This window comes from Electrophorus electricus, chromosome 8, assembly GCF_041902795.1.
Source record: "Electrophorus electricus isolate QZ-2024a chromosome 8, ASM4190279v1, whole genome shotgun sequence".
NCBI lineage: Eukaryota > Metazoa > Chordata > Actinopteri > Gymnotiformes > Gymnotidae > Electrophorus > Electrophorus electricus.
Window position 1 is genome coordinate 28,657,953 of NC_137504.1, and position 26,221 is coordinate 28,684,173.

The 26,221-nt window shown below is 43.6% G+C and overlaps 2 protein-coding genes across 12 annotated transcripts; one reads left to right on the forward strand and one right to left on the reverse strand.

The window, feature by feature from the left end:
* Positions 1-39: 39 nt before the first annotated feature.
* Positions 40-9,368, forward strand: adora2b (adenosine A2b receptor). Of its 4 annotated transcripts, none has more exons than XR_014124796.1 (4): positions 40-401; positions 688-1,164; positions 5,425-8,071; positions 9,237-9,368. XR_014124796.1 is itself a non-coding variant. In XM_027004303.3 (3 exons), the coding sequence occupies exons 2-3, from the start codon at positions 845-847 to the stop codon at positions 6,212-6,214; spliced, it is 1,110 nt and encodes a 369-aa protein (XP_026860104.2). In that variant the 5' UTR covers positions 40-401; positions 688-844; the 3' UTR covers positions 6,215-8,546. The 4 variants fall into 4 exon arrangements, 1 of the variants encoding a protein (XP_026860104.2); XR_003410235.3 differs by lacking the exon at positions 9,237-9,368 and having other exon boundaries at positions 5,425-7,110; positions 7,795-8,546; XR_003410236.3 differs by lacking the exon at positions 9,237-9,368 and having other exon boundaries at positions 5,425-6,850; positions 7,795-8,546.
* Positions 7,792-26,125, reverse strand: zswim7 (zinc finger, SWIM-type containing 7). Of its 8 annotated transcripts, none has more exons than XM_035526896.2 (6): positions 24,227-24,374; positions 23,684-23,770; positions 22,655-22,676; positions 21,860-21,962; positions 11,481-11,585; positions 7,842-7,937 (listed from the first exon to the last, which is right to left on the reverse strand). In XM_035526896.2, exons 1-6 carry the CDS (start codon positions 24,246-24,248, stop codon positions 7,857-7,859), a joined length of 420 nt encoding a protein of 139 aa, XP_035382789.2. In that variant the 5' UTR covers positions 24,249-24,374; the 3' UTR covers positions 7,842-7,856. The 8 variants fall into 8 exon arrangements, 3 of the variants coding, with proteins under 3 accessions (XP_035382789.2, XP_026860106.1, XP_035382791.1); XM_027004305.3 differs by lacking the exon at positions 7,842-7,937 and adding an exon at positions 9,367-9,735; XM_035526898.2 differs by lacking the exon at positions 7,842-7,937 and adding an exon at positions 11,257-11,392.
* Between the last annotated feature and the right edge of the window lie 96 nt (positions 26,126-26,221).

The following is a 26,221-nucleotide window of genomic DNA, read 5'->3' on the forward strand; positions in this document are numbered from 1 at the left end:
TGTGCGTGCAGAATGGAAGGTTCCTTTTATACCACGAGGAAGGAGAAGTTCCCAGTAAACCCCGAGCGTTGCAGCGCGACTCTCGCTGTGCCAGTCCGCCTGCTTCACGTGGTTCTCGGATAAGTACGTGACCCCGCGCAAAGCGTTCTCGTTTCTCCGCTTGCCGTCGGTCTAAACGTGAACGGCAGGGCAGCGGTGTCGTGCTGGGACGCTTCACCTTCTTCGCCCCTCGAGCTGTCGCAACGCATCGTCGCGTGCGATGGGCTCGCGCGGCTGGGCGTGGTTAGGAGCCGTCACGGACTTTTCCCGTCGAAGCGCTCGCGGAGCCATGTGTCGCGCTCGCGCCGCCGCTGGACCATGTAGCGCACGAGCACGGAGCGCCAGCGAGCTGAGCACTCAGGGTAAGCGGGACTTCAGCATGTAATACAACTCAGGGCCGCTCATCTCTTTCCCTGCGTGCCTTTTTTGTTTACCTAAATGCGGTAACTTTGTGTACTTTTGTGTCAGTTTGGCAAAACGGATATCTTACACCCATGTAGCAGGAAGAGCTGAGCAAATAGACCTGAACTTGACACTACTCGTTTTGGAATCTCCAAAACCTTGGTTTCAGTTAAGGCGGCATGACGGTACTTTTGTAGGAGGTTCATGGTTTAACTCTAATTTTTATTATTTCTGTTTTAATTGCAGATGGCCGTTTTCGCAAATTACACACTTGGGATTGCAGCGGATTATTATTCCAAAAGGCGGTGTTATTTATCGCTGGACGTGCAAGAACCGGACCTTCCCATGACATCGTAGGCTAGTTTTCGGCGAGCGGTGGTGTCTTGTCCTACAGTTTGCTGAAATGAATGCCTTCTACATCGCAATTGAATTAATAATTGCTGTTCTGTCAATTGTCGGCAATGTACTGGTGTGCTGGGCTGTAGCGATCAACTCCACTCTTAAGAACGCGACGAACTATTTTTTGGTGTCGTTGGCGGTGGCAGATATTTTAGTTGGTTGCCTCGCCATCCCCTTTGCCATCACTATAAGTCTCGGTTTACCCTCGGACTTTTACGGATGCCTTTTTCTGGCGTGTTTTGTTCTGGTACTAACTCAAAGTTCGATATTCAGTCTTCTGGCGGTTGCCATCGACAGGTATCTGGCTGTCAAAATTCCTCTGAGGTGAGTCACGGACTTCCATGTTCAGTCGCAACATCACCACATCGCGGAGACCGTGCGAATGATCGACACGGGGACATACCCGGACTCAGCATGTCTGGCGTAATCAATACACCATGTGAGTGTAGTCTTAGTCAGTGGAAGGCGAAGATTTGGTGCGATAAGCTGCTCGAAGCTTTATCCACTCTAACGTTGTAGTCTTGGCCGACGGTGATGGATGGGCAAGACAGAGAACATGCTTCTTGAAGTTATATTCTAAAGTTCCTATTTAACCCATTTTTATGGTAGTCCTATAGTGTTGCTACAGACAAGAAAAACGTGCTGAATGGTGGGCGTAATCAATAGGTTATCCTTTGCCTGTTGGTCTGCGTGAAGTTGGTTTGAAGTTCCTCGGGTTCTTGGAGGACCCTTTCTGCAGTGCCGTGATGAGCACTAAGCAGGGACAGCGTTACGCACACTGAAGCCAGTGGCTGAAACTACATTCACGCTACACACAAGCCTGTTTAATGCAGTCAGACAGGGCCTCCTTAAATGTTTTTGTGTGGCGTCCGTGTGCAGTGACAGGACAACTCGCAAATTCTATAATCAGGCGAGGTAATTCTGCTACTATCTTATTCCATAACAGCATCTGAGTTGGACTGAGTTCGTCTCATGCCTACAGTTAAATGTATAACTGAAGACGCATAATAGCGATTTGACTACTACGATAAAACAGTGCAGGGACATACGTTGTGACGTAAAATAAGTTACATGTGTATAAGGAATTACCACTGATTAGTCCATGAGATTTTTCAATGGCTAGAACCAGACCAATAAAAGTCAGGCTGTTAGCATCCAGTTCTGTTGATTTACCAATGAGCTAATTCACATAACCCTCAGGCTCAGAATAACTTACAGCTGTTTTGTCTGAGGACTATATATTATTGAGCAGAAAATAAGTAAATATAAACATATAATAATAAATACAAAACGCTGAAACCAAAGTAAAATGACCCTCTGCATCAGTGCATCACAGCAGCACATTACAGCTTCTTAGGACCATAAAGAGGACATTCTGGGACAGAAGTCTCACATAATGTGAGACTCACGATGTGGTGAAATACACAACCGTGGAAAGATGGGTAACTGTACACCTAGTGAAAGTGCGAAAGAGACTTGGGAGACTGGTGCGTGCTCACACGGGGCTTGTAGAACTGTGATTTCTTCTCAGATGAGTGTTTCCACAGCTGTTTGCATACTTGAGAAACAGACGGCCCACACAGGACCCCGCCAGGAGATTGAGCCACTCCCCTGGCGCCCAAACCCCCCACCCCCCCCACCCCAAGATGTGCATTTTGCCTTTATTTGTTGCTTGGTTTGTCAGCTTGTTGTTTTGGTTCTTCTTCTGGTTTCGTTCACTTAGTTACATATAAAACTTATCAGACTTTGGGTACAGTGGGAGTCAGTGAGCCGGGACCAGCCGGAAGCAAACGCGCGTTTCCTCCCACTGCACTCCCTTGTGTGTTTCATTTAACAGCAGTCTCCACACAGCTTTGCCCCCCTCACTCGTTTGAACACAAAGCCGGAGCTCTGGCTAGTGTGTAGCATCTTGCGGTGTCTGAACAGACTCAAAGAACTGCCTGGCAGAGGGCTGGCGTCGTGTACTCTGTAGTGTGGACTTGCATCCCAAATATGCCTCCATTATCAGCTATAAATACAAGCTAGCTGTGTGTGGGTGAGGGGCAGGGCTGATGTTTTCAGTCGCTTTTTTGTCAGAGATGCAAAGATGCAAAGAAAGTCTTGTTCCAAGGATCTCTTCCTCTCTCCCTTTCACCAACACACCTACACAGCTCGTTTACCACAAAAACGGCAGAGGCTGAGGAGTCGGAAAGAAAATGTTTTGTACCCATAAGGCTTAGGAGTCATATCTCTGGGCACTGATTAAACCTGATCTTGGACTGAGAGAGAGCATCTTCTGCGGAGATTGTGACTAATGCATTGACCAATCCTTTTTTTCCCTTTACAACAATAGCTTTGAATTATATTTAACATACAACTGTGCACATGTACAGCCCAGACGGGTAAATGTTTGCTGTATTATTTCCATACTGAATGTAGGCTGCTTATAGAGGCATACAGTAACGGTACACGCAGGACAGAGTAAATCTTTACTGACGGAGAGATACCCCTTTAAACCGCAGCAGAATGGATAAGACAAACACATGATGTGCAAGTAAAACAATTTAAAATTAATATTCTTCATTGATTTGGCAGACAGCTGACCGTCAATTTCAGCTGTTGCTTCATGGCACAATCCTTTAGCTGTATGGCCCCTGTATTGTCATGCTTGTTGAACGATCAGCGTGGCGGGGGATCATGGCCATGCACGATCATGATGAACACTGCACCTTCCTTCCACCTACGCTGAGCATAGAGGAAGCAGAGAGGGAGAGAAGAGAGACGAGGGCTCCGAGGGGAGCAGGAGAAGCCTCTGTCGCCAGCACGGGTGAACTCTGACCTCTGCGCCCGTGTCCTCGGCGACCGAGGAGGGTGACAGAGGAGGCCAAAGAGGCGTTTGTTAAAAGGGGTCCATCCTGAGCTAAACAGTGAAATATAAACCAGATGAACGCACTCCCACACCCACAGTGAGTTTGAGGGTGAAGAGAACATAGTCGGAGGGCAAAGTTGGGAGAATCTGAGAAAGGACGCATGAAAATGAAAAAGATTAAAAAAAAAGATTCCGCAAAAAAAAAAAAATACATAAACATATCACACTAGTGACGGTAGTAGGAATGCACATTCAGCTATTATGACAATTACCGACATTAGGGCAATTAACAGCATTTTTTTCTTTATACATGTCATGTTTCTCTCAATATAAAAATACAGAAAAACAGACATTGCACCTTTCCTAACTTGTGCAGTTTAATCTGTTTACTCATAGGGCAGAACTTGTAACTCAGTCAAATATATGTGAACTGACTGGGCTGGTAGGCTGTATGAGTAGGCATCGCAGAAATGACCAACAGCTAAAAGCAAACAGGCTCTACATCACAGAAGACTTCAACAGCACGTGAAGCATTTGTAGGCAATGGTTTGAAAACAGTGTAAATCATTTGAAAAACCTTTTTAAAACACATGACACATACAAACGAAATGACCAAACGTGATTAACTCACTTACTAAATGTGTTCGGTTAGGCTAAGTAGCTAGCAAGCTTGTAAACAAATGTAATTTGGAGCTTCTGTACCAGAACATGAAATAGATTAACGTAAACTACAGGTGTCTGTGCAAGAAGACTGCAATTCATTTAAATAATCACCAGGTGGGGGTGTTTTCAAAAGTCCCCAAATCTCCAAGTCTGACTTTCCATGGAAAATTTCCAGCCCATGTAACTCTAATTAGAGTTAGTTATACACCTGTGATTTTATCATTGGCTGGCAAAAGAAATAATCAAAGCCCCTTCAGCCTGCCACAGAAGCAAAGTTCCAGACCTGGGTGCCTCTCCACCCATGACTGTAGCCGTGCACTCTCCCTCCACGCTTCAATACGGTGGTCCAGGGCCCTGTTATTGATGGCAGCATGGATCATCTCTGTCCATGGGGAAGAGAAACATCGTGACAAGCCTTGGGAGGACATGATGAATAATGCCCCCAGTGGATTACTCACTCGACTCCATCAGCGTGAGAGCAGGAGTCTACAGCCATGCAGGGCCGTGATTAATGCCCTGCACTGACGAGTGCACCTCCCCCTGTCTAGCACCCAGACACACTGCTCTGGGCCGTACCCCCCCACATTTACAGTAACCGCAACAGAGAAACCGGTTTGGCTCATCTTCCTAATTATAGATTATCATATTTACAAGAATAGCACATAAATAGAATAACATTTACAACTGGTCAGAAATGACTGAGATGGCAAGAAAAGGATGTGGTCATAAGGTTCATTTTACCACGTGAGCTGGCTCAGATTGTCTGATTGCATCAGTGCTGTGACTTCCCATTTGTATTTGATACAATTGTCCCAATACTGCAGTATGACAGACACAGACATACACACAATCATACTGCAGTATGATATGATATATTTTATCATACTGTAGTACAAGTCATTGACCAAAATCTATCACCACTGCGGGGACAAAGCAGTCAGCGCTTGCATCTATAGCCGTGTTTGGGAACTTTGTTTTATTCTCTAGCTTTAGAACAGAGCAAGTGTAACTTTGTTCTGAAGCCCCTGTCTTCTGCTCCCACAGACTGACCCCTCTCTCCCCACTCTGTTCAGGTATAAGGAGCTGGTCACAGGGAAGAGGGCGCGTGAGATCATCACCATCCTATGGATTCTATCCTTCATCATTGGCCTCATCCCATTTGCAGGCTGGAACAAAAAAGCCAGCGCCTGCAGCGTGCACAGCAACGAAAGCACTTCCGCCCCAAATAGCAGCCGCCGCAGCAGCAGGGCGGAGGGCGGGGCCGTGGGCGGGGCCGGGACGGCACCAGGCCCGGACTTGGGGCGGGGCTTCCTGCGCAGCTGCTGCCTGGACTGCCAGTTCGAGAGTGTGGTGGACATGAGCTACATGGTCTACTTCAACTTCTTCGGCTGTGTGCTGCCGCCTCTGCTCATCATGCTGGGCATCTACGCCAAGATCTTCACGGTGGCGCGGAGGCAGCTGCGCCAGATCGAACTGCGCAGCACGGTGGGTGGAGCCGGCGGCGGCGGCGAAAGCCACCACCAGGGGCTACTGCAGCGCGAGGTGCGTGCCGCCAAGTCCCTGTCCATCATTGTGGGCCTGTTTGGCCTCTGCTGGCTGCCGGTGCACGTGATCAACTGCCTCACACTCTTCACGCACCTCGTCAAGTCAGAGTACGCCATGTATGTGGCCATCATCCTCTCGCACGCCAACTCGGCGGTCAACCCCATCATCTACGCCTACCGCATCCGCGAGTTCAGGCACACCTTTCGGAAGATCCTTGCCCGCCACTTCTTCTGCCGCCGGGACGAGCTGTACCTGAGCTCCAATGGGAGCAGTCGAAACAGAGACCATGTCACCATGACCATAGACCCTTTGTTATAGCCAAGGGGGCCCTTTAGTCTAACTTAATTTAACCTTATGCTTAATCAGTGTCATTTCAAAATGTGTGGAACAATGTTTACAGACCTCTGTAATGCCTGCGAGAATGATGGGGTATTTTAGGAAAATGCCCTGAAAGTGGACCACTAATCTATTTATGAGGACGAAAAAAAAATCTTAGCCAGACCTTCGAAAGCAGGTCGCTCTCTAGAACTTTAATTGTTGAACTAGTGCAGGGGGCCAATCTTCTTGTAATCACTACAATGCCAAAAGAGATACAGGAATTCCTCTTCAACCTGAAAAACAGCGAACAAGCCGGAATAAACTATACACTTTATTCTAAGCCTTAATGGACTGACGTATTAAGAAAGCCAGTCAGAAAACACCTCGATACTTGATTAACAAATCAAGACTCCTGTCTCTCAGCAGAGGCATTTTACCACCAGCAAATGTTGGGGGTAAACAAAGAGCAGAAGCAGAGACAGAAGCACCCGTAGAGCGTCCCAGAGGAAGCTAGCATGTGAGCAGAAGACGGGGCCCAAGCGCTCGGGTCGTGTTGACAGCGCACGGAAGGAGTGCAGCGAAGGAAACAAAACGTCACATGCACCACTCACAGGAACACCCACTCATTACCATGGTGTAAGGGGACACACAAAAACGTGACCTGCGTCTTTTGAAGTGCCACACTTAAATTTAAGACCTTCTTAATGAAATCTTCACAACTGAGAAAGTTTAGAAAGCTCAAGTTAAAGAGATAAAATAAAATAAAAAAATTTACCAAACAAAATCACAAGGCGGCCCACATAAAGCATGTCGAGGGAATGAACTGAAGATCAGAGAAACCAAGTCAGGCTATGCTCTACATGAAAAAAGAGCACTGTGTAAACTTTTAAGTCAGAGTGAGTATATCAAGCAGTTCTTCTACTTCTGGAATCAACCAGAACTCTAGACAAACTGTTCTGATACACCAGAGTTTAGGCTATAACCAAGTTGTACTGCAGATCATTCTGTTAGACCCTAGAATTGGTTTTGCAAGCCACAAGCCCACCTCTCAGCAAAAGCAAGTGCAATCTCCAAATGTATGAATCTCCACCCCACACAGCCAGTGGTCCCAGCAGCACAGCTGCTTGACTTGGTGGTGTCTCTTCTATGGGTCTAGTCCCCAAGGACCCAGTTGGTCATTGAATGCTCACCAATGAAAGCATCTAAGCTAAGAGTGGAGCAGAGAGCCCTGAGCAAATTTAAAGTGTCACCTCTGATCCAAACTAGGAGCTGGCTGCATTGTTCCCACTTTATTCTGCATATACTGTGAATATTAGTTCCCTTCTACCCCAGTTGATCCAAATTCATAGATACTGCGTACCATGTGACAATGCCAATTCTATTAAAAGATATGATTACAGGACTCAGGAGCAATTTAGGAGCATAATTTCAAAGTGAACAAGTTCATTGATGGTGCTGAATATTGAAAGACCCAAGTGTTATGGTTGATGCAAGTTAGATATTTGCTTTGCATATTTGATGTATGAAAGTCTTTTATTATTAAAAGTGTGCAATTATCTCACTCCACTTCCATCCATTAGCGTGAGAGAAAGCATCAGTCTTCATTAAGGCAGATCTGAAGCACCAGCCACGCTGCGAGGAGTCAGATGTCATCTGCCACGTGGGTTTTTTTCCTCTGAACAACTGACGGGCGTGTGCTCCAGGGCGATGCCACGCACCCATTCTGTCAGACAGCAAGGAAACGTTCCTTATCAAGTGAAATGTGGCGTTGCTTTGAGAGACAGTGGGCGAGATGCACAGGTCGAGGTCCAACAGCAGAACTCAGTGGCTCTGCTGGTCTTAAAGAAATGCAAGTATGTAAGTTTCATTACTGCTTTTAAGGGCTAAACTGCGGGAGTGTGCCAAATGTACAGGACATTCCCATGGAGACCAATCTGTACTGCACTGTAGTGGTGGCGTCATTGTATTCCATTAGAAATCAATTGTGTACTTTTGTAGCTCAGTGAAAGCAGTCTATAGGCAAAAAAAAAGGCCTTCCAGCTATTTTAAGTAAAGTATAACTACTCAGTACTCAGACAAGATCTGCTCTAGTTCTAACAATCCTGCCTTTGAGGAAAGAAAGACAGGAGAAAAAACAACTTTTTTCATAAGTGTATTTTTTAAATGTGCTACAGTATTTGTCACTAATCAGCATACACTGTGGTTCACAATTGATGTTCAGTGCTTTTAAGTGTTCGTGTTACCACAATTGTCAGATGTATAAGGGGGGAAAAGCAGTACTGTTATTTAACGTGAATCTGTATGTCTGGTGACAATTTTGTTAATAAAGCTCTTTATATAAAAAATAGCCCCTCTCCACCTTCAAAACCAGAAAAGAATTAGTATTATATTCTCATAAATCTTAATATATGTCAGTGTTTTGTATGTTTATCTTTGTTTACTGCGCATGTTTAGCGTAGCGCATCAATGTGTCAGTACGTGCTAAACTCCAGATTAAAAAAGGCACGTCGGTGCGAAAGGTGGAGTTTGCCGTGCTGGCAGGCCGCACACAAAACAACCACAAGCATGAATGTGGCGAATGACAAGCTACAGACAGCAACTGGCAAACAATCAATACAACAGGAAAAGAACACATGTGTCATGAGGCATGCAAAAGGGAAATTACCCTAACATGCTTTCAGTAAATGTCCTACATGCAAGGCTTACACCCAATACTGTCTGACGAAAAGCTCTGCAACATAAAAGGACAGGAAACCCATGTTGAAAGGCTAAAAACACTGCCATTTTAGCTAGCTATGACAGCAGAGAGTCGGGTTTGTTGTTCAGGGCGCTGACCCTTTAAATATAAGGAAGGAACATGGCGGTAGTCATCCTCAAGCAACAGATTTATATTCTCTGGCAGCTGATTAAATGGTCGTGTGAGAACTGAGGGGTGGGGTGAAGAGTTACACTTTTAATAAAAACAATGTGGTTGAGAATCTAGGTCACAATCTTTTTTTTTTTTTTTTCTTTTTTTTTTAAGTCTCTTTACACAGTTCATATGAAGATTGTGGTTTCTGGGAAGCTGGGTCCAGTCAAATCTCTCCACACATCCAGAGATCTCACTTGCTGATTGCTTTGGAACCTTTGCTCCCAGTGACCAGCAAACTTTCAGGTGAGGATAAGCTCAGTTTCACCCTAAAGGCTACAGTCACGGGTGTAGTAACAGAGGATATTATTACTCAATTCTCTACCATGTAAAGAGAAAAGCACCAATGAAAGACTCAACACCCAGTGAACACCCAGTGAAAATGGGTGATAAGGAAAAGCCACTCTTCTTATCCCTGTGTTCATGCCCCAAAACAGGGCACCTACTGGGGTTTAGGTCATCCTTGGTTCCACTTGGCTCGTCCCAGGACAGTGCCCTATAGATCCGGCACGGCCTATCCTGACAGGATGAGGGTCATTTGCTGATCTGAGACCTGCTCTTGACGGCACACCCCCATCGCCTGGCAGACGTAGGCCGCCAAGATGTGCTTACACTGGGGTGGGGGGAGATGGGGGATCAGAGAGAGACACATCCATTAGTTAAGGCAGTCAGGAGGGAGCACAGCAGGGAACAACATACTGCCAGGCTGGAGTTAATACCAGCCAAAGCACACAACCCTGCAGCGGTGTTCCCAACAGTAGAGAAATCAGGACTTAAAAGTGAAAGTGAAGCTCTCAGTTGTTGTCTTGGCTGTCAAAGTCTCAGCTAAGTTGTGTGTATATGTATGTGTGTGTGTGTGTGTGTGTGTGTGTGTGTGTGTGTGTGTGTGTGTGTGTGTTTTCAATCATTGGTTTATATGTATGCGTGAAAACCAGGTCAAATTAGATTGCAGTGTTACCACAAGCTATCTTTTCTTATGTTTTCTACGTGAACCAGTTGTCCCTTTCGAGTTTATGACTACTGAAGTGGTCAAAATGGCACTGCCACAGTGTGTTTTTCAGGTCCAAACACTCCTGAGACCAAGAGGGAAAAGACAGAGAGCATCATTATGTCAGATGAGGCTCAGACAAACATCGAGCTGAAGTCAGCGTAAAGGGCACGAGAGAATGAGTAACACAGGAATATGGCAGGCAGAGAGATGAGAACACGGAGGTGGTGTGGCTATGACCGGAGAACGACAGACAAGCACGTGAGTTGTTTTTTTGATGTGTTCACTCAGGTTTTATACCACCACAATAACCCCCCCCCCCCCCCCCCCCCCCCAGTGTAGGGCCTGTACACAACAGGCCCTGTCTTGAGGGGCTAGTGTCCCTTCCCCTCAGCTGTCCTGCAGCTGCCGCTTCTGTGTGTGCGCACATGTGTGTATGTGTCTATTACAGCTGCTAAGATCACAGCAGCCCGCTTCCCACACATGCATCTCTCTCTCTCTCTCTCTCTCTCTCTCTCTCTCTCTCTCTCTCTCTCTCTCTCTCTCTCTCTCTCTCTCTCTCTCTCTCTCTCTCTCTCTCTCTCTCTCTCTCTCTCTCTCTCTCTCTCTCTCTCTCTCTCTCTCTCTCTCTCTCTCTCTCTCTCTCTCTCTCTCTCTCTCTCTCTCTCCTGATGAGAATGTCAGGCCCAGCTTTTCTGTTTTTAAACCATGTTTGTTTTCTCTTTGGGAGGCTCACAGAGGAGAAGAGGAAGTTTAAATCGCATCCAAAATGTCTGCCAGCACTCTCACTGAATCAGGGATTCAGCATAACGGCCTCCGTCCTGCAGCTCACACTGAGGCGAGATCTAAAAGACGGATTCCGGCGTTCACTCATGTGGTGGATGCTGGCAGTGCGATTCTACCAGGGGATCTCAGGGGAGGGTAGAAGGTCGCAGGGCTGCTCCGAGGGCCTCTGCCCGCTGGGCTCTTTCTCCCACAGGCCGCCTAATTTTAGCCGCTGTCTCTGAAGGCGCACGAGGAAGGATGACTGAAATGTTATTCCGTGGTGAAACACGCCGAAGGCTCCCCTTGAAGCCGGCCCACACGATCAAACAGCGCCTCCACAGGGGGGAGCAGAAACAACAGAAGAGCAACCCAGTGTCATTGGGGCGAACTCAACTCCGTGTCATGGGACCGTGACGGCACTGGCCGTCCTGGGACGGCGGGGAGACGAGCAAAGGTATACTCACACCCCCCACCCCCCCGGAAGGTCTCAAGGTCTGCTCACTGCCTTTGAACACATCTGTGCATGGTATGTAAGAAACAGAAAGGTTAGATTGCAAAGAAGAAAGGACAAAAAACGAGAGAGAGAGAGAGAGAGCTGAACTCACCACCAGACTTTCATTTCTTCTGAGCACGGAGAAAGCGAAAGCAGGACAGGGGCAGAAATGACAGGATGTATAGCATGTATACAGATGGCCAGATCCACCCAAGACCTGTGAGGTGAGAGAGAAGGAAGAGAGGATCAATTAGAAAAGTATCGCATTGTGTGTGCTCTGGCTCCCAGCATGCACTGCAGCCACCGATCAGGCATGCTGCACCACAAGGCCGTGCAGCGTGACTGACCGGTCCTCGTCCTCCGTCATTCACCGCCAGACAGGTCTCCTCCAACACACGGGCTCTGCCCCCACCGCCTCACCACGGGTAGGGGACACAGGTGTCGTGAGGCATGTGACCCTCGTGTGTGCTTTCAGGAAATCACCCCCAGTACGTCCTAAAGGTGAGCCGTTAACGGACACCTCGGTAGGAAGGCCACGAAGCAAGCCACGTATGTAGCGTTCGGGCAGCGTAAAGAATGGAATGGAATCTGCGATGCTGCACACATTTGCAGAAGCAATGTTATCACAGTGTATTGCAGCGAACACACTTATAGTGCTCTCTCTCACTTTCTCACCTATAGTGATTTCTCACTTAGGTTTTCGGCCTCGTCATCTCATATGTTGCCAACAGAATTTTGTTAAGTTGTAAACGCACCAAAAAGAATACAATTAAAAATTCCAATGAGCCGAATGCATTTCCGTTTGCAAGGTAACATCAAAAATTAATCTCCTCGATCACGTCCAGGAGATCTGGCGCGGAGTATGACTCACGAGCGCGTTACCTGGCTGCATTAATCAGACGGCATCAGCATAATAAATCCTGCTCTGACCCCACCACATAGTCCATTATTCTCCCAAAGCACAGACGAACTCGCTAGCCACCTTAAATTATCTCCTATTCTGCCCTGCAAAAAAAAAGAGAAAAAAAAGTCACTGTCAGAAAAATGACACTCATCCCGTAAATCACCTGAAATGAAGTAATTAGAAGAGAGGAGCCAGAGGAGGTGAGCGGCAGTACGGCGTCATGGTGGATGAGCAGGGTTATGAGACTGGTGGGTGTCCCCTGGAGGCAGTTTCATGACTGGACACGAAACCACCATGAAAATACACTGGCAGTGCTATTCTACCCCTCTATATTTAGAGGACTATAGTGCTATTCATAGTAGAACTTCACCTAAAAATGCTCGGGGTTGAGGGGAGGAGAGTTAACGTGGTGTCATTGGCTCGTGTGCACCGTCACACGACTGCTGTCACTAGTCAACAGCTGAATGACATTTTCCACAGACAAGTTTATTGAAGCTGCACCAGCTAGATGGACTTTGGAGGAGAGCCGGCATGACATGTTGGAGCTTCCTTCTGGCCTCATCTACCACACATTATCCACCCTGCTCTTCACTCACCGACAACAAAATTTACTAGACATTGTACTTGACTAGATTTAGGCATTTCCGACTACCAGCTAGAATTTTCCTCTTAATATTTCCATCCCCACAAAACAGAATAACCTCAGATCTTTCAGTTCCATCTCATTTTCTAATGTCCTTGTTCCTGTTTTTCTCTGGATTCCTACTAATCACAGATGACTTGTTGAAAACTACTACAGGGTTCTCTCTAATGCCCGAAAATGAATCCCCCCCCCCCACAGAAATCCACGCTAGTTCTATCCACCTGTTCTTCTCCATGGTGCATCCCTGAACTTGGGAAACTGAAAACCTGTGGTCGACATCTCAAGAGTTTCTACAAGGAAACATGACTTGCAGTACAGTTCCTGTCTTTTTACTGATCACTACAGGGATGCTCTCAATGCCACAAGGGCAGCCCAACTTTCAACAACCCTATATGAAGCTAGAGCTGAACCAATCACACGTCTCCTTACCATGAACAAACTCCTACATCCCATATCTGCTCTCCTCACAACCTCCGCAGACACAGGCAATGCCATTCTTCGCTTTTGTTTTTCCAAAGCCAGGATTTATTCACTCTATAAACATTTCTCATCATCATCATCATCATCATCATCATCATCATCCTTTTGGCGTCTGCGCCTGTTTGCACAGTGACCATTGCTACTAGGTTATTCTCAGATCTGATTTACAGTTTTAATACAAAGTTGTGATACAGTGGTGCTTGAAAGTCTGTGAACCCTTTAGAGGTTTGTATATTTTCTGCATAAATGTGATCTAAAAGTAGATAAATAGAACCAAATCAAACAGATGAGACAACAATATTAGCCTTTGTCACTTATTTACTGAGGAAAAAGTATCCAATAGTACATATCTATGAGTGGCAAAAGTATGTGAACCTTTAGAATTAGCAGATGATTTGAAGAAAAAAATTGAGTCAGGTGTTATCAGTCAGATGGTAATCATGTGTGAATGGGCACCACGTTTTATTTGAAGAACAGGGATCTAGCAAAGTCTGATCCTCACAACACAAGGAGATTTCTGAGGACCTCAGGATGCTCATCAGGCTGGAAAAGGTTACAAAACCATCTCTAAAAAGTTTTGACTCCATCGATCCACAGTCAGACATATTTTGTACAAATGGAGGAAATTCCACCAACGAGGATCACGCCAAGAGCAAGGCATGTAGTACTCTGCAAGGTCACAAAGGAATCCAAGATACACAACTAAAGTCTTCTCACACTGGCTGAGGTTAATGTTCATAAGTACACCATCAGGAGAACACTGAACAACAGTGGTGTGCATGGCAGGGCTGCAAAAAGAAAGCTGCTGATCTCCAGAAACACTGCTGCCCACCTGCACTTTGCTAAAGATCACATGGACAAGCCAGGAGGCTATTGGAACGATGTTTTGTGAACGGATGAGACCAAAATAGATTTTTTTGGTTTAAATGAGAGGTGTTATGTTTGGAGAAAGGGAAACCCCGCATTCCAGCATAAGAACCCCATCCCTTCTGTGAAACACAGTAGTGGAAGCATCATGGTTTTCACCCATTTTGCTGCATCTGGGACAGGACGGCTTACCATCGTTGATGGAACAATGAATTCTGAATTCTACCAGCAAATTCTAAATTACAGGAAAATTTCAGGCCATCTGTCTGTGAGCCGAAACTCAAGGGAGTGTGGGACTTGCAGCAAGACAACCACCATAAGCAAACAAGTCGTTCTACCAAAGAATGGTTAAAGAAGAATAAAGTTAAGGTTTTGGAATGGCCAAGTGAAAGTCCTGAGATAAATCCAATAGAAATATCGTGGGAGGACCTGAAGCAAACAGTTCATGAGAGGAAATCCACCAACATAACGGAGTTGAAGCTCTTTTGTATGAAGGAATGGGTTAAAATTCCCCCAAGTCGATGTGCAGGACTAATCAACAATTACCAGTTCACATACTTTTGCCGCTCACATGTGTAATACTGGATCAATTTCCTCAATAAATAAAATGACAGTCAAATTTGTGTCTGATTTATTTGATTTCGTTCTCTCATCTACTTTTAATATTTGTGACAACCTGATGAACTTTTAGGTCAAATTTATGCAGAAAGATACAAACTTCTAAAGGGTTCACAAACCTTTCAAGCAAAACTGCATAATGTACTGAACTGGAAAACATGATCTGATGAGAGATATTATAAAGATTTAAACAGTGTCTCTCTCGATCTCTTATGTCTTGGTAATCTATCACCAATCTATCACTAGATGTACACACACAAACCCCCACCCCCGAGGCTGTAGAGTGAGTCAGATTTCTGCTCATAGTTTGGTACCGAAACATCCTCCTTCTCATCATCACATCTGCACTGACACAATAATTCATGACATTGTCCCTTATTGCATGATGGGAATCTGAAACCACCCTAGCCCGATTTAGAATCTACCCCTTACACATGCTATATTTTGAGTCATCAGGAATTTTTTTTTTTTTTTTTAAATTTCGCGCAGCCTTGGTCCCACAAACTGTTCCTGGTTCCATTTAATTAATCAGTAATATGCAACTGACAAGCATATTTTAGCACTAAAACCCTTCTCTCCTCTTTTATATGCCTCACTCCAGCTGCTGCCGTGACATAAAACATGTGCACTGAAACACTAACTAGATAATGATCACAGACTCCAGCTGATGGGATCACTTTCTCGACATCTTCCTCTGAAACAGTAAGTCTCTTCTATTGACTCTTGCTAATTGATGCCTATTTTGTTTACATTACATTGGCTGTGGCTTAATACTGTATCATTTCCTGTCCTTAAAGCCAATTGCTTTTCACGTTAGCAAATCTCTTCCTAACCACCATACACCAGTTCCTTCCCTTATTCACTACAGAGGCTCTCATTTACCCCAGAGGCTTGCTGGTCTCTAGCTCACCCATGTGACATCTCGATCCCCCAACCCAGGAAGCACAGCAGGGATTCCACCGTGGCCACATGAGCCAGTTTCACCGTGACAAAGTCTGAGGGGTGGAGGGGAGCTTGACTGTAGTGTTACCATAGAGCACAACAGTGGCCATATTTCTGAGACCCTTCAAAAATAAAAAACTGGTACTGGTAGAAAAACTGCGATGTCGGTGAGGACCGCAATCCATCATCAGATGGCGCAAATCGGTTCCGATGACCCCGGTGGGAGTGCCGGAGCTGACCGCGAGTTTGTGGGAAGCTGCAGGACCCGAGGTGCAGGGCGACAACCAGGCTGTGAGCCAGGTCAGTCTGATGGTCTTCATCCAAAAAACAAATCAATAAATAATGGGACAGATGGGACATTTTATGTGTGATGGAGGAAGCTGAGCATCGTCTAGTGAAACCATGTGCATCATCTGTTTTACTGCCATTTTGAAGCTGTAATGTGGAAAAGATTTTTTTTTTTTTAATTTTTTAAGTAAATACTGGAGATTCCATTTAGCATTTCCACTTCCTGTGCACTAGATCTGCAGCTTATCCGCATGAGCACGACTAAAGGGGGGGGGGGGGGGTGGACTCTACAGCGAAAACAGCTAAACAGCGAAAGACCAACACTTATAAACAATCCATCATTTTATATTTTATATATATATATATATATATATATATATATATATATATATAAAAAATGAGAGAGAGAGAGACAGACATATATACAGGAGGAGAGAATGAAACTGCTAAAGTCTTGCCAATATAAACCTTACTGTTCTTCACTTCAAATTTAGATCAGTAAAGTAAAACGATGAAATATGCAGTTTTCCAACATTTTTCATATCATTTTATTCTGAATTGGATGAATCCACTTGTTTAGAGACTAAGCAAATTTCAACTTGTTTAGACATTTCAACTTCAGACATTTAAACAAATTTCAATCCAGCTGAGATTCTTGAGATGTCATGGAAGTGACTTAATTAAACAGTAAATTTGTTAATTAAACAAAATTAGCACAATTATCATCACATAATTAGCAAGTAACAGCTCAGTGAGCACAAACAATGCTAGTGACAGTTCCTGCTACTCTCCAGCTCCCTACCCACTTACGATGCACAGAGTGATGTCAGTCCAGCCAGCAGGCTAACGGCACAACAGAACGATTATCTATTAGCAATTACACTGTTTGCAATACTGGGATGACTGATTTGGCTGTCAACACCAGTCAGGCTCCCCTATTAGTTTTAACTAAAAAAAATAAAAAATTAATAAAAGCTTTCTAACATACTGAATTCTTATCTTTCTGCAAAATCTGCCCCCGAGCCCTGCCTCTAGTGCCTGTCAGTGAAACATCCCACCTCATTAGGCCAGACAAAAGATCAGTCCAAGACCCCAAAACAGCCAGTGTGACAAACACCAGGCATTATCTCCTAGCAGCCAAAGGCCAGCTAATTCATTAGTGTCACAGGAGGGCTGCAGTAACAGACCTAAATGATGCGCCACTGCTAGTAAGTGTGTCTCACCCATGGGAGCGCCACATACCGTGGAAGACCTTTAAAGCATTAGCCAAAATGAGCGATAGCCTGTGGCCTGCTCACCACCTGCATGTTCTCACGTCCGCAACTAAATTAGATCATTCTGCTGAGCTTCTAATTCCGATCTCCCTCGAAAGCTCCACGGCTACTTTCCTCCGCCGGAGCAATTTGATGTAGCTGGCAGGCTCCTGGGCTGGAAATTCTTCAGGAATATGGGGAAAGAGTGAAGACCGTGAGGATAATTGGTCTGACATTCAGCTGACGTCTACATTACATATTAAGTCTCATATTGAACTGGGAGAGTACAGTATATATCTAGCTAGTATCTTCAAAATATTGTCTAAGGCTATACAAAATGCACAGAAATATAAAAAATAGGTAATTACACTGAAACTAATATTGTTTATTTCAAACCCTTCAAGGTCAGCCTGCATTATTTTTTGTCTGTTCGATCATACATGTGACTCATCGAATCTGACAATACACTCATCTGGAACACCAGACCAGTAAGGTTCACAGCACATACTATTGCAAAAAACAACATTTCGATAATGGGTAAAATTATAAGTTGTGCAACCTTATGTCTAACTGTTTCATTTTATACGCAGTCTATGGTTGGTCTGCTATATATTAGTCAGTTATATACACCATTTCATAGTGTAGGCTAACACACACAAATGATGGACACTCTCAGAAATTTGCGCATAAAATCTTCCATTACTCATATAAAACCAGTTTCTGCAGATTAAAAAAAAATTTCACATGCTCACATCATTTCTCAGATCTTTCCAGTCTAACAAAGAGCTTGGTTTAAGAATAAAACAGAGCCAACAGAAGCGCAGGTAGTTGCTCATTACCATAAAATATATTCATCCTTATTCCAGATAGAAGAAGCACACTGCCAAAACATTTTAACATCAGCTGTATTGGTTCTGTATAATACATTTCAGACTCACAAAGTAAATCATTCACTACAAGATAACTTCATATGATCCAGCTGCACGACTCTCTAACTGCCACCACAATCAACATTCAGACAAATAACACAGACCAACTTCCCTTTTCATTTTAAGTGCAGTGTGAAATAAAAGATACAGGTAGAGGTCAATGCAAAGGGAATTCTGATCTGGGAACAGCTGGAGAGTGGCCCAAGGGCAAGTTGTTATTAGGCCCACTGATCCTCATACAGGATGACAAGCGAAATAAGATATTAATGAAAATCTATCCCCCTCACAACCAGAGACATGAGGAAGAAGAACTGGGTCTGCGTGAAGAGAAGCGCCATCATTACAAACACTCTCCTCCAAAACAAGAACATCATGCACGTAGAGGACTGGAGAGCATTGTTTTGCACAGTGTGGACAGCATACTCATGGCACCATATACACAGCTCTCTCTACAAAATAAGTACACTTGTTTAAAACCAAGTGTTTCATATATTCGGGTTTTTATAATAAAACGACCCTTAGTAAATGACATTTAAATATTTAATTTTTCAAATAAAAAAATGAAACCTGTGAAAAAAACAGATATTCAGTGTTGTACAAGTGAGTTGGAAAGAGATTTACTGATGTTCTGCTGAACCTGCTGATAATGGAATACCTCATGTTTAAAGCTGTTGACATAATTTAGAGTACATTGCCTTGATACGCCGTGTTTTGTGTTGTACATGCATTATAATGTATTTTTATGTATTTACAGAATCTTATAAAACACTGGGGGGGAAGTAGTATGCTTAAATATACTTTATACACGCTTCTTTATTGAGGAATGCTGCATGAAAAAAGAAATGTACATTAATAGTTATAGAATCAGTATTAATGTTGGTATGCTGATAAACAGCTGTTCATAAATGAAGTTCTCTCATTTTAAATAGTTTTTATTTTTTCCAATCTGGACATGCAGACAAGAGCTGCCATTATAAAGCCAACAGACATTCATTAGCCATGTAACAAAAGATTAGTCAAATTTTAACACGACCATGAATTCTAGGACACTGCACTAATGTACTTCACTTGTGCTTTACGTATCTACTGTAATTAGACCAATATGGCACAGATCAGCCTTCGAAATAGCAGGCCTCTAAGAATCAAGACACTTTCAGCTGTAAGACACGGGAGATCATATTTATATTCTACGCAACCCTTCAGAAATTTTCAAGTGTCTAAGATGTCAGACACTGCTCTTGAGTGAAGAATGTCTTAGCAGGGGATGGCAGTCTGGTGAAATCCGGACCATCCAGCTGTCTTGTTTTTAACATATCATTGTATGCTTATATTCTGATCCAAACCAGTGTTCAAATGCAAAATTTAATGTCATCATTAACATCAGATTTTAGGAAAATTCCTTGTGTCATTTGCTTCCTTTAAATATTCCTAAGAAACACTATCAAAAGCAAAAAATCTAAGCTATTATTAGAATTATGTGTCAATTTTTAAAATAATGCAGACCATCTCCTCTATGAACTATATGGAAAGTGACCGTGTTGAGTTTAAAAATGGTCTTCACCAAAGGAACTGGTACGGGTCAGAAATGAATCAGAACGGGACCTTCCTCCCTGCAGTTTGACACTCTCAACTGGTGCGGTGATTTAAGGTACACTACAGTACATCACAGTGTTTTATATAGAATGCTCAGTAGTACCTGGAGAGGTTTATTTGATTTCCAAAGTTCTTATCTCAATTTCAATAACTCGATTTTTTAGGGGGTGATTAACTGGATTTTTGTGCAAAAAAGCAAAAAAATGTCATATGCTAGCTATTATCACAATGCTGACACATAATACAGTAAAGGGACATTCATAAGTACATCTGCTGCATGAGTACTGAGCACTTAGTTACAATAATGCCCTACAGTATGCAAATAATTTCTCCACATCATAAACAATACACTTTATTTGGAAGTTGTTTTAAAACCCACTGCTACAAAAGCAACAGTTTCAGAAAGACACTTCGTTCTCTCTCATACCAGCCATGAATGAATGTGACTGTCACGGGGAATCTTTCAATGATTATTGTATTGTGTGAAACCACATTAGGTGTTCAATCCTATTATCAAGAAGTCGTTTCTACCCTTACCCTCCTTCTTCAAAACTAAATGTCATCTCTTTACGTTACGGTTTGCTCAATTAAAGACTAATTGAAGGCTTAAGGCTAATATTTAACTAAGTGTATCCAACTGCCCAAGGAGAACTCCTTAAATTAAAAACCAGCCAGACATTTGCTTCAAGGCCTCAGACTCCAATTTTGTTCCAACACAACCACTTGGTGTTGGCACTGAGAGAAATTTCTATGGTGTTTAAAGTCCAAAAAGACAGACATTCAGCTTGAGCTGTGGGCAGTTTGTGTAAGCTTGGATCCCTGAATCACAGATAACCTCATGCTATGTGACTACACTGAGATTCCCCCAGAGCTCTTCTACTGCAGGAGAGAAAACACCTCAGGACATTCATCCCTCCAATTCCAACAACCTTTCTCAAACCTGATCTCATGTTGCTGAATATGAACTGTGACTTGCCTAAAGAACAGAAAATACACCTCCAACGTTCACATTTCTGCACACGCCACATGTTTTAGGAATCAGCAATATGCTAAAGCTAGCAGCTAGGTAGTATGGCAGGAAGTAAGACAATTGGAATGAGCAGAATACCACGTATTATTGCTGTTTGTCTTGGCAGTTGAACATGTTCCTCACATTGAACAGCCAGTTTTCACACACAGTTAAAACATCATCTAAAGGAAGGAGTAAATTGTCAAAACCCAAACACCCAATCTTCTTTTTCAAGGTCTTAACATCAGTAAAAGATTCCTGGAAGAACCTCAAAATATCTGTTGAATGAGGTACATTGTGTTGGCCAAGCCAACAAAAACAAAAGGCGGGAACCTGAATTGTGGTAGACGAAACAGAGGAAAGACCGTTTCTGAGTCATGGCTTTTCTTATAATAGTCCATCCGTTAGCGTTTATTGTCCATGGTCTCTCAGCACAGTGGGCGTTTAGCGGAAACGTGTCACACTGGCCACTGAGTGTCCACTACAACAAAGAAAGTGGGAGGAAAGGGAAAAAAAAAAAAGGTCCTGAGAGTGGAGGGAGAGTTTACGTACCCCACTGAGGCCCAACTACAGTCACAGCCAGGCCGCAGGAGTAGTGAGCCACTGGTGCCTACCCACCCTGCACCGTGTGGCGCTAGAGTCAGGGTGGAGCCTGGCACTCGCCCTGTGGATGCGAAAACCACAGCCTCTCGCAGGTAGACATAGTATATGAGGATCGCTATACGAGAGTCAGGGTTTGAATAAGCACTACAAATGAGCCTAGGTCAAACAAAGTTCTGTGAGTCACCCAATCACTGACGATGGAAGAAACCGCAACATATTACAAGAAAATGAAAGGTCTGAAGATTTTGCAAGAAATGTTTAGTCATGAAAACTATGTATTACAAAGGGGACACTATTGGTATATGTAGAAATTTTGGTGGAATTTCTTGGCATTCTGGAGGATTTTGTAATTCCCGACGTACCTGGAAGGCCACTCGGCCACTTGGGGAGGACACACACGTTACGGCGCGTCGGTCCACAAGATCCAAGGCATGCAGAACACAGGAGCCAAACACAAACCTCAACCTGGATGGGAAAGAGGGGGCTAGTGAAAGCTGAAGCTTCTCATAATGAAACCAGATGCCACCTCAGAACTGCTTTCACATTTTTCATTCTGGTGGTTAACAAATCAGCCATGACTGGTGGAAAACCGCTGCTTAAAAATAAACTCCTCCAATCCCTTTCATCCATCCACAGTCACATGATCGGTAAAGCCCTCACCAACCATCAGCTTTTGGGGTGAAGCTGTCACACTGGAGACATGATGGGAGAAGATAGCACTCACTGACCACAATCGCATCCCCAGTAAAGTACCTAGTGGCCTTACAGTGACATGAGAATGTGGTTTAGAGTGGCAGGTGATGCCCAGTAGCGGTAATTACTATGGATTAATGATTCCCCTCGGGGTTTCCCGATGACTGCTGTTATGCCTTAATGGGCACTTTTAAATGTCATGTTTTATTCAGATAGTGACATCTACAACAAAGTCCTGGGTGATGGGAAAAATAAGTAGCTTGGAAAGAGCTGCAGCCCTGACCCCAAACCAAACCAGCACGGCTGCATCTAAACAGACAAGATTAGAGCACCGTTGTAAGCGTCAGGTTTTAGTGGACTTTTTGGTGTATAGTGATAAATTAGTAAAATTAGTCACATCAGGGTCAAGAAAACAAAAGAAAAATGCACTCAAGCACAGACAGACAGATCACATTAATACTTACGCTATTAGTAGGTCATCTGGTACTAAAAAAAAAAAAAAAGAGACAAAAAAAATATTGGAACAGCCAGCCAGAACAGTTGCTTATAAATGTTCCGAAGTTCAAATGTTCTCCACAACTGAGATCAGCCTATTCTAGTAAAATTCTAGTAAAAGTATGTGAGACTCTGTTATAAATAAAATCAAAAGATCTCAAAGCCTCAAGCATACCTGGTCTCCTGACTAACTTGGGTATAGTCAAGTTATGGAACAGATACATTTTACAGACAAATGTTTTGATTTTATTTTACTACAAATTTTACTGAAGCATACTGTAATCGACATTAAGCCACAGCTCTCATTTGTACATGTTCAACTTTTTTTTTTCCTTCATTTTCTTAATTTACTTATTAGCTGGAGAAATTAAACTTAAGCCATGCATGAAAAAAAGCATGACATTAAAATGAAGCAGGAAGTAGGAAGCATATGTGCATCCTCGTGTTGGTTACCCCAAAGCACACGTTAAAAACTGATACTTCTTCAACGATGGTGGACTTTTCCATTTCCAGGTCACGTACTGAAAATTGCAGGAGTGGGGAGTAGAGGAGGCACCACAGAGCCCCTCAAAGGCTAGCGTGGAATATCATAATTGGGAATAAAGAGAAGAACCCTTTTATGGGTACATGTGGCTTCAAATTAAAGCACCCAGAATTCACACAAACAGGTCATTTCAAAGCTATAGAGGCTAAAGTGTTCCATACAAACTTTTTTTATGAGCTGGGCAAAACTGTAAGGAATTCCAGAAATGTAGGATTTATAGGAAAAGTAACATTCAACCAGATTGAACCATGTATCCCCACCCTGTGCCACTTTGGGGTACTGCACGTTATTGTCATCTGTTTCAGAAACATGGAGGGCATGTTTTAAGCTTGCACATATTCTAAAAATAAACACACCACCCTTAACCACAGTGAACCTGGTACAGGTAGCTTCATGTATTTGGGCAAGACTTGTAGAAAGTAAGGAATTTAAATTGTCACTTCTCATGACTTACTTTGGCCTTTCTCCGAGTACTCCCTATGGATGTCTCTCAAAAGCTGTTCAGCAACAGCAGACAGACAAGAGGCCATTGTGGTCCCTCCTGCACAAAAGATGCAGCACAATCCAAAAATAATTCCACTGGATGTGAACGAAAAACATCTTAAGCCAACAGCAGCTTATATATAAGACGTAGAGGTATTCAAAATGCAAGGTTTCCAGAGAAACAGGACGTTTCAGAGTCATGTTTCTCTGCAAAACCTTGGGTATTTCACTACTCTACAATGCACCTACTCACCTGGATACGTCTTCGTGTGTGTGTGTGTAATGAAAGTAGCTGTGAGCTAGCTAACAAAAAGAATTAACTAGCGAACTACCTTGAAACCTGGCTAATAAATTCATTTACATGAACCTACTTTATTTCAGCATCAAAACAACGACCAGTATTGTATTGCAAATTAGCTTTAGCCAAGTCGCCTAAGCATGACGAGCTAGCTAGAGAAGTAGCTTGCTAAGCCAACAGATATGAGTGAGTAGTGACAGTAAGAGTTGACTTTACCTGAAAATAACCTGCTAAACATAAAGTGTCGTTACTTGTAAAGACTGGTTAGGTGTTAAAGTCGAAATTTCTAAAGAGGTTACTGCACACCCAAGACACTTCTACTACTGTCACTTCTTTTATTTTTCCCGCACACGCCACCAATCACGAAGAAGCGGAAGCATTTAAGGACTTGTGGGCGTTGTAGTTCAATCGTTTTACGTTTTTAGTTTTAATTTTACCTTCTTTAACTTTCTTTAACTTTCGTTTTACGCTGACTGAATTTCTTCTTGTGGACATCTTTTTTTTGACTAGTTAAATTAGTAATAGATAGAATGTAACAATGTTCCGCGTTATATAAATGTTGTTATTATAGGCCTAAATTGTTAGACGAACACAGCAGCAGTTGGCAATCCGTTGCCACCATCTATTGGTGAAAAGAAATCCCTACTGCTTAAAAAAGACGACCCAAGAAAATACAAAATATTTCAGTTAAATTAGACTTAATGTAAATGTTAAATGTACTCTTGTAGCTTGTCATTTATAATTGCATGACCCTCCGTGTTGCATCCACTTTTATAATAAGCAAGGTCAATCGGCCACTGTAACTAATGCGTTTTTGGTTTATGCTAAATCGCTAGAGATCAACTGGACGGTATACCGTGATTTGAAAGAGATCTTTCCACTGAATTGCTTTGTTTGTTAACATTTTTATTATTTTTATTAAACAATTTTGGAGTGCAGCACTTAAAACGCTTGTGCCATTCCTTTGGTAAACTTCGGCTGTTCCAGCCTATAACTACATGACATGTAACTCTGCCGGTTAAACGTGGTCAGAAACATCTAGATTCATATAGAACACTGTAGCTGCGGCGTAGAAGCAGATCTATGAATACTATTTTCAGTGAAAAACGAAAGCACTGTTTAACAACAGCAAAACAGAACAACGGCAAAAGAAATGACTGACTAGGGGAGAAATGGAGGGAAAACTAAGAACATAAGATATCATAAAGACGCACAATAATAATAATAATAATGATGATGATGATGATGATGATGATGATGATGATGACAAGAATAATCATCATCATCATCACACACTAATCATCTAAAAGAAAAGTTACTAGACTTAACATACACATAGAAAACATTAAACATAAACGAAACATTTGTAATGTGAAACTAATTACAGTCTGCGGGGAGTCGCCGTGCCCCTCTAGTAGTGGCCGCCCGAGTCCAGGTTGACCTTAAGAACTACCGAGCGCTTGAACACGTCACACCCGGTAGGTAATCCGTTCCGTCTCGGGCAGTACTGGCGAGTGTGCGCCTTGTCCCCGGTCGCTTTGCAGAAGGGACAAACGTAGTCCCGCAGCACGGGACAGAGGATCCTCCCGTCTCTTGACTTCAGCTTGTGGCTCGTGTAGATCTCCGCGCTCTCTCCGTTCCGTTTGCAAAATCCACAGACGTCACGGGGGCTCGCGGGACGGGACGCCTCGCGGCTGAGCGACTGGCTGCTCCCGCAGCAGCTGCTGACTGAGCTATCGATGTGGGTGTCGGAAGGTGATGAGCGCTGGTTTGGACCGGGATGTCCCAACCACACGTCGTCAGCAGACACTCGTTCTTGCGCATAGGGGACGTTTTTCTGCTCCAGTATCTGCGACAATCTCGCTCGCAGGTCCAGGTAGTCGTGCCACATATGGAAGTCCCTGCCAGACGCCGACACGCCGCTGTCCTGCTCGCGAACTTCTCGCTGCATCTTGACCGTTTCGAACTTTGCACGAACGACGAAGCTTTAAAGAAGCTTTTATAAGACACGCGTGACACTGAAACATTGTAAAACATTGTGGGATTTCACCTCAGACGGGTCTCGTGTTTGGCGTCTCCTTAAACTCCCCCCTTTAGTCTATTTGCGCTAATTAAACTGATCTCGTTGCTTGGTAACAGCATTAAGCAGCTGGTACCATTTTTTCAGAAAGGCAAGTGCGTGAGCTGCGGATTACATTTGCAATGATGGAT

Excerpts from the sequence above, each read along its gene's own strand:
- adora2b (XM_027004303.3), top strand. The coding sequence starts at position 845 with ATGAATGCCTTCTACATCGCAATTGAATTAATAATTGCTGTTCTGTCA. Across the intron at positions 1,165-5,424 it reads GCTGTCAAAATTCCTCTGAG|GTATAAGGAGCTGGTCACAG; the intron begins GTGAGTCACGGA and ends CACTCTGTTCAG.
- zswim7 (XM_027004305.3), bottom strand. The coding sequence starts at position 24,248 with ATGTTTAGCAGGTTATTTTCAG. Across the intron at positions 21,963-22,654 it reads CCAGATGACCTACTAATAGC|GTTGAGGTTTGTGTTTGGCT; the intron begins GTAAGTATTAAT and ends TTTCCCATCCAG. Across the intron at positions 11,586-21,859 it reads GTGGCCGAGTGGCCTTCCAG|GTCTTGGGTGGATCTGGCCA; the intron begins GTACGTCGGGAA and ends CTCACCTCACAG.